General features: G+C 44.8%; 1 protein-coding gene across 3 annotated transcripts in view; it reads right to left on the minus strand.

Moving 5' to 3' along the window:
- Nucleotides 1–625: 625 nt before the first annotated feature.
- The window catches only part of GATAD2B (GATA zinc finger domain containing 2B), a 123169-nt gene continuing 109309 nt past the window's right edge, over nucleotides 626–14485 (minus strand). Inside the window, exons 4-11 of one of the 3 annotated variants that reach the window (XM_003892694.5) lie at nucleotides 14236–14367; nucleotides 13786–13917; nucleotides 13128–13298; nucleotides 12035–12350; nucleotides 9107–9309; nucleotides 7900–8010; nucleotides 7610–7727; nucleotides 626–6189 (exon numbers count right to left, since the gene is read on the minus strand). In XM_003892694.5, coding sequence (XP_003892743.1) covers nucleotides 6056–6189; nucleotides 7610–7727; nucleotides 7900–8010; nucleotides 9107–9309; nucleotides 12035–12350; nucleotides 13128–13298; nucleotides 13786–13917; nucleotides 14236–14367 — 1317 coding nt within the window. In that variant the 3' untranslated portion in view covers nucleotides 626–6055. The remainder of the gene's footprint in view (nucleotides 6190–7609; nucleotides 7728–7899; nucleotides 8011–9106; nucleotides 9310–12034; nucleotides 12351–13127; nucleotides 13299–13785; nucleotides 13918–14235; nucleotides 14368–14485) is intronic. The other 2 variants (XM_009181975.4, XM_017947299.3) reach the window with 2 other exon arrangements.

Genomic DNA, 14485 nt, shown 5'->3' on the forward strand with positions numbered 1-14485 from the left:
CTTTCAGGGGATGTTGTATTCAGATTGTTAAATAACTATATTCCGTAGTTTGCTAGAGAACAGCAATGTGAGCCCCTGCTGGTATGTGGCAACCATCTAGACGAACAAGCATGTTACAAAATATTTATTTTCTTTTATAGAGATGGGGTCTCACTACATTGCCTAGGCTGATCTCCTGGCTCAAGTGATCCTCCCCCCTTAGCCTCCTGAGTAGCTATAGGCATGCAGCACTGTGCCTGACTAAAGGATTCTGTTACTAGAGACCAGAGCAGTGTGGTGGAAAGGGCCAAGGACTGCTAGGGGACACCTTTCCCTAGGAGAGAATGGAGACCCAGCCCCCTCCCCATGATACCATTAGACCTGAAGTCATCAGATAACTAACGTGGGGTTGGTGGCTTCCAGAACACTGGCTCCAGCTAGAGTTGGAGGGGAACAAGAACACAGAAGTAGGTCAGGGCTTTAAATAATCATCACAGTCAAAGAGAAGGATACAAACCAAAGGCACTCAGTCCATGGCTGGACTCACTAGGGAAGACAGCCATAGCTCATCTCCCAATTACCCCAAAAATTATCCCACCAAACTGCCACCCCCAGCCCCATAACGAAAGCACAAGCCACAGGAAAGTTTAGAAACCATTCCTTTCTTTATTAAACATAGCTTGCAAGTGATAAATATTACAAAGTTTTTTTTTCTTTTAATCCTTTCTCCAAAAATTAGCTTATTATTTGAATCTGTCACTGCTGAAATGCTCAGCAGCATCTGAAACAGATGGGAGTGTATTTGCCTTTTTGAAAACCAGTTTCTATTGGTCTTAGTTTTTTCATTTTATTTCCCAAACACAATGCAGAAAATCAGAATGAGTTAAAAAAGAAATAAAGGAAACTTAAAGAGAGTTGTGCAAAAGGGTCTTGTTCCCCTCCCACCCACCCTATTCAGGGAAGGCCATTCCCCATCCCACCTCCCTGCTCCCCACCCCCCAACCCCAATCTATCCTTCCACCTTCACCAGGGCTTCACCCATCACCCTGTACCCTCTCCAGGCTTTATCAGCCCAGAACCTAAAGAAGAGAGTAGGAGTACTCAGCCCAGGCTGTGGGGAAATTGGGCCCCTGAAGGAGACAGACTGTGAAACAGCTGCCTTTAGGGGGGTTCAGATGAAATCTGAGGGAAGGAGACAAAATGTGGGCTGTGTCTGCGCTCTCCTATTTTATCACCAAGATGGGGGAAGTTCCATATCCTGTAGCTCACAAAGGGAGTAAATAACTAGAGCACCAACCTGGGGCATTCAGTTGTCAGCCACCCTTAAGGGCTCTGTGGTTGGCTGTGAGATGGGGCTTGAGGCCTGGTCCCTGCCCTCAGATGACTAGAGGCATAAAGGCAAAGATGTCACTGGTCTGACACCCTGGACAAGACTCTGCTGCCTCTCCCAAATCAAGGGTAACCGTAGAGGACTGGCAGCTCTCCAAGGGCACTGTCATACACATAACCACTTCAACACGAGTCACTTTCAGTTCCTCCCTGGTTTCTTGGCCCAACACTTTCCTCACCTCAAGTTGTTTTTGGCTTTGGCAGGTGAGGAAAGAAGTACAGAATTTTAAACTTGGTGGCCAGATGATCTCCCGCTTCACTTCACAGATAAGAAAATTGAGACCCAGAAAACTAACTACCAAAGATCACATAGCAAGTTAGAAGGAGACCCCAGGTCTCCAGATTGCAGCCCCCTCAACCCCTTTTGTGTTGGTGGTTCTTTTTACTCTACACAGTCCGGGACCAGGAGGTCATGGCTTTCACAGGAGCTCAGCCTCACCTCGGTTCACACAGCCTAAGACTGTGCAGATGGATGTGGCTCTCACTAGGTGAAATTTCCTCAGGATGACTTATTAAAATCCTTTCTATCATCCCCTGACAATCCACCCTCAAAGGCCCGTAAGACTAGGTTCTTTCCTTTTTGAGGAGGTGGGGTGGGGGAAATCCCTTGCATAAGAAAGCTTGACACTGAATTTTGTTATATAGGTATATTGTATATATGCTGATGCAATCAGAGGAAAAAAAAACAGTGCAAATACAATTACAATTCATAATAATACTTGGTTTCGATGCCCCCGGGAACTGCCCCATTCCTCGGCTACCTCCCAACCCCCAGCACTTCCCCACAGTATCAACCTAATGCTGGGGGATAGGGAGGGTGGGCAGGTTAGGGTAGGGAGTGGGCTCTGCCAAGGCAGTGCTGGTGACCCGGAGGGACTACTCCAGGGTGGGGAGGCAAGGCACAAATTAGGGGTGGGTGGTGGGGGAGGTGGCATCTCTAAGGAGGGATGGGGTTGGAGCAGCTGCCAGTCTCAGTGTGCTGGGCCCGGCCCACTCCCCTACCCACCCTCCACAGCCCTGCCTCCCTACCCCCTCCCCTTCCCCAGAAACCCTTTTGCACGGATCATACACAAACGGGCACATTACAAAATGACATAACACAGTTTCACAATATCCATGGCTAGGGCTTTTTTTTCTCTTTTTCAGGCTTTTTTTTTTTTTCTACACAATGTACAATTCCTTTTAAATGGATCAAGAAATAGCTTATATACACGAATGAGTCCTTGTTATAACATCTCGGCAGCAAATATCATAAGCTAATGAAGGTCTGGATGGAAAGGATGGGAGCCTAGGACTGGGTTGGGGGTAGGGGTGTGGAGAGAAGGGTTATGCCTTCTGGAGGAGTAGGGAGAAAAGGGAATGATTAGGGAAAAGGAACAAAAGTAAAATATCAAGAAGCATCTTTACAAAGCAGTTCTATAGCTAATTCCTTTTAAAGGGGAAAGGAAAGGTAACCAAAGCAGGAAAACATTTATCTCTGTGTCTTAAAAAAAAATTGTCTACCATACATATATCCAAAAATGTGGGAAAAATACTTATTCCAGGGATAGAGGGAGTCCAGATGCCGTGGTCAAATTATAAAATAAAATCGACAAATAAGAACCTCTGTCCCCCAGTTTTACCCAAGCCTTACCACCATTTCACCCATTTCAGGCTTCTAGGGAGTAAGACACCAACCTTAAACTACTGCTTTTAGTGCCTCTGGGGATGGAGGAAGCCAGGCAGAACTGGTGGGATCCTCACTCTACTAATAATATTCCAAACAGAGGGTCTTTCCTCCTGTCCTTAGGGCATGAGGTTTAGTGTCTACACGGCCCAGAGCCTTGAGATGGATAGTAACAAGTAGACTTGGAGGGACACAAGGCAATCAGTGATGAAAAAGAGAAAGAGAATTGAGGAAGACAGAAGGATGAGGAAGGAGGAGGGAAGGGAGGAGGTGGAAGGTTAATACTTTATCATGATTAGGGAGACCTCACCTCCATCACTAATCCCTGGGAAGAGTATGAAAATGGGGAGAAGAAAGGGTAAGAAATCAAACCTCAGCGGTTGAACAAAGGGTCACCGAGCTATACTAGTCAAGAAGCAGCTTCTATGTAACTGACCCTGAGGGGATAAAAACAGGGAAGATTCCACCATCTCCCCTATGGCCTCAGCACCTAAGCAGGCACTGACTATAGGCTTTCCTTCTCCATGATTCCCCAACTCTACACATCTTACTTCCAAACCCCATTCTAAGGTGGCCTGGCTCCCAGGGAAAGGACTCAGCTCAGGGCAGGGCAAGGACGGCCCACAGCCAGACGGTATTGCACATTCTCTGTTCCTTACTTCTAATCTCAACTGACAAACTTGGGCATCTCGTACCTCTGAGCACCTCTGAGCTTGGGGAGAGGGAGACGTAACAGAAATGGCACTTCATCATGAGGGAGGGAGGAAGAGGCTAGACAGACATGCCACAAGGCAAGATGACTTGTAGGGAAAATATTTTTAAAAAAAGCTTCCAATTTTGTGGAAGAGAGAAAAGCAAAACCAAACAATTTATCCAGTGCTTTCAAAGCACAGAGGGCAAAGAAAAGATGTAAGAATATATCTTTATATATATATATATAATTTTAAAATAATCCCAGACCCAGTTCCATTAACCCCCCCTCCCTCTCCCACCACTTACAGTCAGGGGCACCACATTCCCCAGAAAAATACTCGAAAAGACCCAATCACTACCTGTTACTAGCATCTAGCTTCCAGATCATTTCACCACTGGGGGAGCCCAGACACTGGCTGCATCTCTGCTCCTTTAAGTGCTCAATGAATTTGGGGGAAAGGGAGGAAAGAAAAAAGCCAGGAAGGCCCGTAGGGCCAGTATAGTCACCCACAGTGGCACTGGGGTGTAGGGAGTAGAGGCCAGAGTAGGGGAACTGAGCCTGATTTTAGCTCTTTCTCCCACCCCACCTCCAAATTTTATGGGGAAGATGTGCAGTTCGTGTGTGTGTTAATTTTAAAAGTGCCTTCTTTAAAAAAATTAATTTTAAAAAATAAAAGTGGGGAAACTTCCTCAGGTGACTTTCAAGGGCAACATATTAAACTTCTCCTCATTCTTCTCTGCTGAGAACATTGCCCCCAGTGCACTCTGGCAGCTTCTGGAGCCAGAGAGGCAGGTGGGTGTACACTATGAGAAGAGCAGAAACCCGTACCTTTAAGGGGCTTCCCTTACTTCAAAAACAATCTGGTCCACTCCCTCTTCCCACAGTGTGGGCAAATAGGATGCTAATCTCCCCAATCCCCAGAACAGCAACATTGCACAATTCAATTCATTCTCTACATTAGTAGCGCTTAAAAAAAAAAAAAAAAAAAGACAAAATTAGTATCATTCTGGGGGCGGGAAACAACTATTTGTACAGCAGAGGTCCTAAGCTGGTTTTGCCACGAACTGTTTGGCTTTGAGCAGTTGGTTCTGCAGTTGGTGCAGCAGAGTAAGGACAGGACTCCAACCTGATTGTGTGCCCCCAGGCTCTCATCTCCTGGCACTCAGAGGGTGAAAGAATAGGCAAATATGAGAATCTCAACTGTTGGGAGAGAGATCCCTTCTTTCCTCTATTTCCTCCTGTTGTCACTTGACTCATTCATGTCCATCCAATTTGTGGGACACCCAGCAAACAGTCTTGGAACAGCCGTTCCTCTGTATTATAGATGGGGCTATAGTTAGAGGGGACAGATTAGAATTTTTAAAAGCAGGGTGGGGTGAGAGATAATTTTACAAAGGATACAAGATGAAATAATTTTGGGCTGGTTGGCCTGGAGTAGACTTCCGTGTTCCCACTGGGGTCAGGAGATTGGTCTTATTTCCCCAAGATCCAGAAGGGCAGGACCTAGTTTCAATCTTCCCTGGCTCATAATTAAGCCCATCTTCATACCTCTCTCTCCCTGTCTTCTATGGGTAAATTCCAGAGTGGTTGAGTTTTAAAGCTCCTCCCTCCAGGCTCTTTCCCCTCATTCTTAGAGTCCAACTTCAATACTAAACACTGCCACCCAAATTGTCCAGCTCCCAAACACCCACAGGTGGGGTGCTATTCGTCCTTGTTCGATACCCCCAACCCCACGCCCTCCTCCGGTTAAGTGCATTCAAAACTTCTGCCCCTAACACTCTTAGTCATGTCCTACTCGGCAGCTGGGACCCCTACTGCAATCTGCAATGCTCGTATCATTGAACTGAATATCATTTGTGTTTACAAAAAAAAAAGAAAAAAGGAAGAAAAGGAAAAAGAAAAAGATTGGTTGAGTGGGGGAAGGTTTAACCGTCCACTGAACAAAGGGAGGACACACAACATCATTAAAAATGGTAATAATTATAGCATAAAACAACTTTAGAAACACACATTGGAGGGCTTAGATTCTCCCCAGGACCTCATTCTGACCTCTATCAGAGGTAAAGATCCACCTCACTGTTAAAGAAAATTGAAGAGAGAAGACAGAGCGGCAGAAAAACAGATCGCAGCAGTGTGAAATAAAGGGGAGGTGGCAGGGCAGGGCGTGTGTTTTCTTGCTGATTTCTATTTTTTGTCTTCTGTTTTTCTGTTTTGCTTTCCGTGTATGGTAGGCACCAGTACAGGCACTGCATGCGACAGAAGTTGGGGGAATGAAAGAGGAAAGGGATAAAGGATTCAAGGATGGGGCAGTACAAGTGGAACAGGCGTTATTTCTGTCCACTGATGGACTGCGATATAGACCGGGGAGGGATCATGTCTAAAAGGTATTCACGCTGTCGGTCTGCCAAACTGGGGCCTTTGTGTCCTCCGATGCCAGTATTCAAGTATGCAATGTTGACACCTGGACCCAGGAGACAAAAGTGGAGGGCAGGTATTAAAAGAGGAAATAACATTCCCTTCCGCTCTACCCTTGGGCTGCAGAGTTGGAGATGGAAAGGAAGCAGAATTTACCAGTATCGGGCCACACTTGGTTAGCTTTATTTCAACAGCAACTTTCTTTTTCTTTTTTGAGATGCAGTCTCGTTCTGTCACCCAGGCTGGAGTGCAGTGGTGCGATCTTGGCTCACCTCTGCCTTCCAGACTCAAGCAATTCTCCTGCCTCAGCCTCCAGAGTAGCTGGAATTATAGGCACGTGCCACTACTGCCCGGCTATTTTTTGTATTTTTAGTAGAGATGGGGTTTCACCACGTTGGCCAGGCTAGTCTTGAACTCCTGACCTCAAATGATCCACTGGCCTCAGCCTCCCAAAGTGCTGGGATTACAGTCGTGAGCCACTGCACCTGGCCAATTAATTTTGTCTGGTTATTTATTTGAGACAGAATTTTGCTCTTGTTGCCCAGGCTGGAGTGCAGTGGCGCAATCTCAGCTCACTGCAACCCCCGCCTCCTAAGTTCAAGCGATTCTCCTGCCTCAGCCTCCTGAGTAGCTGGGATTACAGGCACCCGCCACCACACTGGGCTAATTTTTTGTATTTTTAGTAGAGATGGGGTTTCATCATGTTGGCCAGGGTGGTCTCGAACTCCTGACTTCAGGTGATCCACTCACTTTGGCCTCCCAAAGTGCTGGGATTACAGGCATGAGCCACCACGCATAGCCAATTTTTGTATTTTTAGTAGACACAGGGTTTCACCACGTTGGCCAGGCTGGTCTCAAACTCCTGATCTCAAGTGATCCGCCTGCCTCGGTCTCTCAAAGTGCTGGGATTACGGGTGTGAGCTACCGCGCCTCACACAGCAACTTTATTTCAATCCCCACTCATATTCCTAAGCTTTAGGAAAAGGGGACTTCCTAAAATTTCAGTCCTACCAAGAATAATGAACATGCTTCTGATGGTATAGGAGAGACAAGTGAAACAGTGGTGAGAGGAAAATGAATAATTATGAGAGAGAGAATCATTAAATCAGCTTTGATTTTGAGACTGCAGATTGTGGAGAGGCATCTCTGGATCATTCAAACTGAACAGTTAACCCTGCTGTCCCGGCCAAAAGAGATCAATAACCACATTTCTACTGAAGGGATATTAAAAGTTAAATTTATAATGGTAGGATCTGGGTCATTTTCACCACCAAAACCCTACTGCACTGTGACTGGAATGTAATATGAATTTAGCAAACATTTGCTGAGTAACAGAAGAGTGAGGGTACATGCCCTACATAAAGAACAGAAAGTAAAGGAAGGAACAATTCCCCTAAAGGCGCTGCTACAGAACTGTATACTAACAGTTGACCCATGGGAAACGTTTTCAGATTAATCCTCCTTACCTGGCATACCAAGGAGGCCACCGGGCACAGACAACTGGGGTGCCTGTGCAAAGTTTGAAAGCATGGAGCGGGCAGATGTGGGTATGCCACGCTGGAGACTGCTCTGGGGCTGTGGAGCCTGCAATGATGAGGAGACAGTTGATACAACTTTGCTATGATAGAATGTTAAGTGAGGGCAAAGATAAGGGGTACAGAAGAAGAGTATGATTTCCCACAATAGAAAGGACAAACTGTGATAAATGGCTGATAAATCTTCTAAAGAAATAAGGATTAGGCAAAAAGTTCCTTACCTGCCGAAGCGTATGATGTCTCATGATGGTCTCTTGTTTACTGACACTGGACACAGCTGGAGCTGTAGTGGGGGAGAGGGCTGCCTGCTGCTGTAATCGCTGTTCAATTTCCTGTTGGGAGTCATCAGATCAGGTTGAGTACGACAGAACCCAATCTTCTTTTTTTTTTTTTTTTTTAATAGAGACACAATCTGCCTTTGTTGCCCAGGCTGGTCTTGAACTCCTGGGCTCAAGCAATCCTCTCACCTTAGCCTCCCCAAAGTGCTGAGATTACAGGCATGAATCATTGCGCCTGGACCACCCAATTTCCTAACCAGAAAACCTAGAGGTATTCTTAACCTCTAATGTTGTTGGCTAGTTGGTGGAATATGGAAAAGGCAAAAGAGTTTGGTGGGGTGGTACACTGAGATTCTGGGTATAAGCAGCTAACTTGCTTCATTGATCAAGGGATCCTCCTCTCTTTCTCCAGGAAAGCTGGCTCTCAGAAGTTGGCTAGAGGTGATGAACCCACTGATATAATTAAGGCTGATGAATTACTGGGGTTTTATTTCAACACTTTTTCTTTTTAAAAATTTTTATTTATTTGTTTACCACCAGTCCTAGAGCATAAATGGGGTTTTATTTTTGACTCCTGCCTACCCGATTTTCCAAGGAGTCCATGATGCTACTCAAACAAGGGAGTCTGATAGGTGGAGTGGGAAATAGGAAGAAAAGGATCTGAGTTTCCCAACACATTTTTCCCTCTCTAAGATACTCTCATCTTCTAACTGCTACATGAGATGTTCACATACTCCAGAACCACTACTCTTCACTGGGCTACTTCATAATTCACTCTTTCTTTTATCACTTCTTGTCAAATATGCACTGTAAATAACTGTTTCAAAGAGATTTATAGTACAAATATAAATTCCTCCCACCAAAATCTATTATTTGTTTTAGGAGAAAATGAAGATGAGAATAGAGTGCTATGGAAAAGCCAAGAGCCCCAAGCTTTCTGTCCCTTTCTGTTAACCTCAGCCATTATATTTTACCGTGTTCTTAATCAGAATACTCGCTCAAATGGAAATGGGACAGAATGATAAGGAGACAAAAAGGGAACCTCTGGACCTGTAGGGATCACATGAACTACTCCTGCAAACCAGAAGGCATGACCCTTTGGGGAAAAAAAAACTGGGACAGGTGGCCAGAGAGCAGCCAGAATTCTTACCTGTTCCTGCTGTAGGGCTTTCACAAATGCATTTTTCAGCCGGTTGGTGTGTTCAGCTTTTAGAGCCTTCTTCTGGTTGGAGGTCATACACTGCTCACATAGAATCTTACCATTCTTTTCCTGCTTCCAGTGAGGGGTGAAATCTGTGCGGCACTGGGCACATACAAAGGGTTCAACCCGCAGAAGTGAGGCACAGCTTTTGCCTAGACACCAACAAAAACAGTCAGTGGCTCTACATTTCCTATCGCCTCTGTTTCTCTTAATCAAACAGATCTTTTCCAGGAGTTTAATTCTGTTGAATTAAAGAAAGAGACTCTACAAAAAAGATATTCTATAATTTACAAAATACTTTTATTTCATCTGATTATAACAATATCACTTCAGAAAATTCAGACAGTGCCATCCTCATTTTCAAATGAGGAAAGAAGTCGAAGAAATGTAGCTTCTGGCTGGGCACGGTGGCTCACACCTACAATCCCAGCACTTTGGGAGGCGGAGGTGGACGGCTAATGAGGTCAGGATTCAAGACCAGCCTGACCAACATGGTGAAACCCCGTCTCTACTAAAAATACAAAAAAATTAGGCGGGCGTGGTGGCACGCGCCTGTAATCCCAGCTATTCAGGAGGCTGAGGCAGGAGAATCGCTTGAACCTGGGAGGTAGAGGTTGCAGTGAGCCAAAACTGTGCCACTGCACTCCAGCCTGGGCAACAGAACAAGACTCAGTCTCAAACAACAACAACAACAACAAAGGTAGCTTCTGATAAAGCTGGGATGTTTCCTGATTTTCTACTGTATCACACTGAGAAGAAAATACTGTGTCAATTCAAAGTCAAAGGACTCTGTCTTACTCAACCAATACTTCTGCTTCTTAGTATCTCCTTACCTCAGACTGTACTTACCCTGTCATATACATTTATGGTTTTAAATAGTTATCAGTGTTTGAATTATTCACTTTGTGATCTATTTATAGCTAATACTGACTCCTCTGGGCATTTTCCTTTACTGGCAGGCTTTCTCAGAAGTCTACATGTTTAGAAATTCAAGTTTAATAACTTCAGTTAGTCTAGACTATATGTTGTTAATACTCTATAGTATGCTTTAGTATTGGTTTATAGCTTTTTATATGGTCTTTCTTAGTTATCTATGTAAGTGTGTCTAGTTTCTCAACTGTAAGCATTGGTAGGTCAAAGACTAAATACAGTAATTTAGTACAATGTTGCAAAAACACTGACATAAAAACAGAAGTTCCCTGCCAGGCATGGTGGCTCACACCTGTAATTCCAACACTTTGGGAGGCTGAGGCAGGCAGATTACTTGAGGCCAGGAGTTTGAGACCAGCCTGGCCAACATAGCAAAATCCTCTCTCTACTAAAAACAGAAAAAATTAGCTAGATGTAGTAGAACACATCTGTAATGCCAGCTACTTTGGAAGCCGAGGCAAAAGAATTGCTTGGACAGGGCACAGTGGCTCACGCCTGTAACCTCAGCACTTTGGGAAGCCGAGGCAGGTGGATCACCTGAGGTCAGGAGTTCAAGACCAGCCTGACCAACATTGTGAAATCCCATCTCTACTAAAAACAAAAATTAGCCAGGCGTGGTGGCAGGCACCTGTAATCCCAGCTACTCGGGAGGCTGAGGCAGGAGAATCGCTTGAACCCAGGAGGTGGAGGTTGCAGTGAGCTGAGATCATGCCACTGTACTGTCTAGCCTGGGCAACAGAGCAAGATTCCATCTCAAAAAAAAAAAAAAAGAATTGCTTGAAACCGAGAGGCAGAGGTAGCGAGCCAGCCAAGATCATGCCACTGCACTCCAGCCTGGGTGACAGAGTAAGACTCTGTCTCCAAAAAAAAAAAAAAAAAAAAAAACCAACAAAAGAAAAAAACTAGCATGGTGGTACATGGCAGTGGTCCCAGTTACTCAGGAGGCTGAAATGGGAGGATGGCTTGAGCCTGGGAGTTCAAGGCTGCATGCAGAGAGCTCAGATCACACCACTGCACTCAAGCCTGGACAATAGGGTCAGACCCTGTCTCAAAAAAACAAACAACAAAAAAAAGAGAAAGAAGTTCTATTATCAAATTATGCAAGCATCATGCTAGCCACCATTTAAAAGAACTAAACAAAATACAGTCAGTCCTCAGTGTTGCTGACAGGTTCTTAGAGACTGTGATTTAAGTGAAACGACATACTACAAAACCAATCTTTTTTTCTTACCAATGTTATAATAAAATGGTGTTATTTGAGGACCCCCTTCACCACAGCTGTTTCACTTAAAGTCATAGTTTCTAAGAAACTACTGATGATGTTAAGTGAGAACTTACTGTCCTACAAAAAACATACAAGATAGATACAATACAAATAAAAACATCAAGCCTCAATGATACCTGACCTAACGCAGGGAAAAAAAAAACAAGCTGAAGACAGACAGACAGACAGAACGGCCGGCCCCAGCCGGCTGGCCAGGTGCAGTGGCTCATGCCTGTAATTCTAGCACTTTAGGAAGCCGAGGTGGGCAGATCACCTGATGTCAGGTGTTCCAGACCAGCCTGGCCAACACGATGAAACCCTGTCTCTACTAAAAATACAAAAATTAACGAGGTGTGGTGGCATGTGCCTGTAGTCCTAGCTACATGGGAGGCTGGGGCAGGAGAATTGCCAGAACTCGGAAGGCAGAGGTTGCAGTGAGCTGAGATTGTGCCACTGCACTCCAGCCTGGGCAACACAGCGAGACTCCATCTCAAACAAAAAACAAAAACACACACACACACACACTCCACTTCTAACATGTTGCTCCCAAACAGCCTGTAAAGAAGGGAGGGGAGGTGGCTTGGTAACAGGAAGGAGAAGTTATTTAATATTGTACAGTACCCTCTGATACTCTGCCTATGTCAATTAGGCTTGGCAACCACTTGCTCAAAAAATAGCCTTACCTTGGCTGTCAATGACACTTTGTACGACTTCTTCCAAGCCTACCATGTAGATGAACTCGCTATTGGCTGCGCTAGGCAAGAAGTGAAGTAAGGGAGCTGGAGGTTTAGGGGGTGGGATCTCCAGGAGTGTCTTTTCCAGCTGTTTGCGAAGAGCCAATTTGGCTGCAGCCTGTGAGTTGGCAGCATCAGTCATGGCGCTGGGGCTAGGAAGTGGCGAGGACACTCTGTTCACGGTCCCTGGCTGGATATGAGAGGCAAGGTTCATATAGATGGCAGAGGATGTTGTACGCTGACATGGAACAGAAGAACTTGACTGCTGAAATAGATTGAGAATGGGGTCAATCATGGAATGTAGGAGAAAGGACCAATTCTTACGTTCTTGGCAGAGGACAATGTCTGATCCTGGTTTGGACTATTTCGCTTCTCCAAAATAGGAGGTGGTCAACTTATTCATTGAAAAAGAACTCTGACACATAGGAAAGGAAAATGATGATGACCATGAGCTAAAATTGCTAAGAAAGAAATAAAGGCCGGGCGTGGTGGCTCACACCTATAATCTTAACACTCTGGGAGGCCGAGGCGGGCAGATTACTTGAGGTCAGGAGTTTGAGACCAGCCTGGCCAACATAGTAAAACCCCGTCTCTACAACAAATACAAAAAATTAGCTGGAAATTCCTTGAACCCAGGAGTTGGAGGTTGCAGTGAACCAAGATCATGCCATTGTACTCCAGCCTGGGCAACAGAGTGAGACTCCATCTCAAAAAAAAAAAAAAAAAAAAGAGAGAGAGAGAAATAAAGATTTTGCTTTCTCTCACACATTCTTGTGCTTCTTATTCCCTAGATCACTCTCTTCTAGGCAGATTTTTAGCTTACTGCTGCTCTGCTGTATAACCTCTCTTCTCTACTACTATTTTAATATAATTCCTCAAAGCTTCTACTTTTGGGACTGCTCTCAATTAAATTCCTACCCAAATAACCACTTCTGTCCTAGAGTTTATCTATGTATAAAAACTTAAAACCTATGGCTCTTTCGACAAGCAAAGCAAATAAAGGATTTCTCTGTTTCCACATTAGGGCTCAGCTCTCTCTTACCGGTTGGTAATTGATGGCAGGATTCATGTTGGGTGTTGTGGTGCGTACAAGGCCAGGCTTAGGTGGACCCCGCTGACCCTGTAGCTGGGCTGGGTTTGGTGCAATAACACGTTGAGACATCAACATGTGTGGAAGGGTGGTATTGGTAGCTGAACGGATGACACTGTGACCCTGGAGCGGAAGAAGAGGAAAAGAACTAATCACAGGTTGTACGCTGTGTATAACACAGCATGAAATGCAAAAAGGAAAACACTGCCTGTAATACCTGAGTAGAAACATAGGAACACACCCAGACTTGGTAATTTCATTTAATGGTCTATGAGATAAATCTACCATCACTGTAAACCCTGATTAGTGGCTAGGAAGTCCTTGGCTTTTTTTCGTATAAACTATCTAATCCTATAGGGTTAGACAGAAAACTACCCCTTCTCTAGAAAAACTGGAAGCATTCCCTAGATAAGAAAAACTACAGTGGAAAGATGAAAGTTACTCATCTTTCTACTGAAGACTAAATCATGCCATAATGGACCAACAGAACAATCAGTAATAATAACACCTCTATCATGGCCAGGTTCTTCTATAATGTTCACAAAAGCCCAAAAACAGACAGGATTAGACAGGGCCCTCCAACACTAAGATCCCACTATGGGTCACATACCTGTAATGTTCTCAAATTTTGAGGTTCAACCCCCTGGGCCCCAGGCCGGGAGGGAAGCTTAGATAGGCCCTGCTGTCCCACATGGGCAGGAGATGGCTGAACAATAGATGCTGCATTCTGTACAACTGGAGTCTGGGAGAGGGAAGAGAAAATAAGACTGTGGAAAAGGCCAATAATCAGAGGTGGAAGTCTGGTACATTTCTAGACTTTAAAAGTTCCTTGTCAGTGTGAAGTTCTTGTCAACCAGCAGAAAAAACCAGAAAAAGGGAGTCAAGGTTTTCTTAAGGCCTGAGATTTAAAAAAAAAAAAAAAAAATCACTACTACTACAGACTAAAAAACTATGGACCCAGGAAGAAATGGGCCACCCACCTGAACCCACCTGGGGTAACCTACTCTCAAACCAGTTTTTCTCTACTTTCCCTTAGTCCCTTATTTCTAGGGCACATTACCTTCTGGACCACATTCTCTTTCTGTAGCTGACTCTGTCTCAGTTTCTTTAACAGGACCAGTCGGGCTTCTTCCAATCGTAGCTCATCCCTCAGCTGCTTGATAAGCTGCTGCCGTTCCTCAATGCCTTTCCCCTAAGGAAACAACAAGACTGTCAGCTATGGCAGCAGGTACCCAGAATTCCTTCCTGCAAGAGACAATCTTTACTTCTTAGCTCTGAAACCTTCATCTTTCACAAGAAGCAAAAGTGGC

The sequence above is a fragment of the Papio anubis genome, chromosome 1 (assembly GCF_008728515.1).
Source record: "Papio anubis isolate 15944 chromosome 1, Panubis1.0, whole genome shotgun sequence".
In the NCBI taxonomy this organism is placed as follows: domain Eukaryota; kingdom Metazoa; phylum Chordata; class Mammalia; order Primates; family Cercopithecidae; genus Papio; species Papio anubis.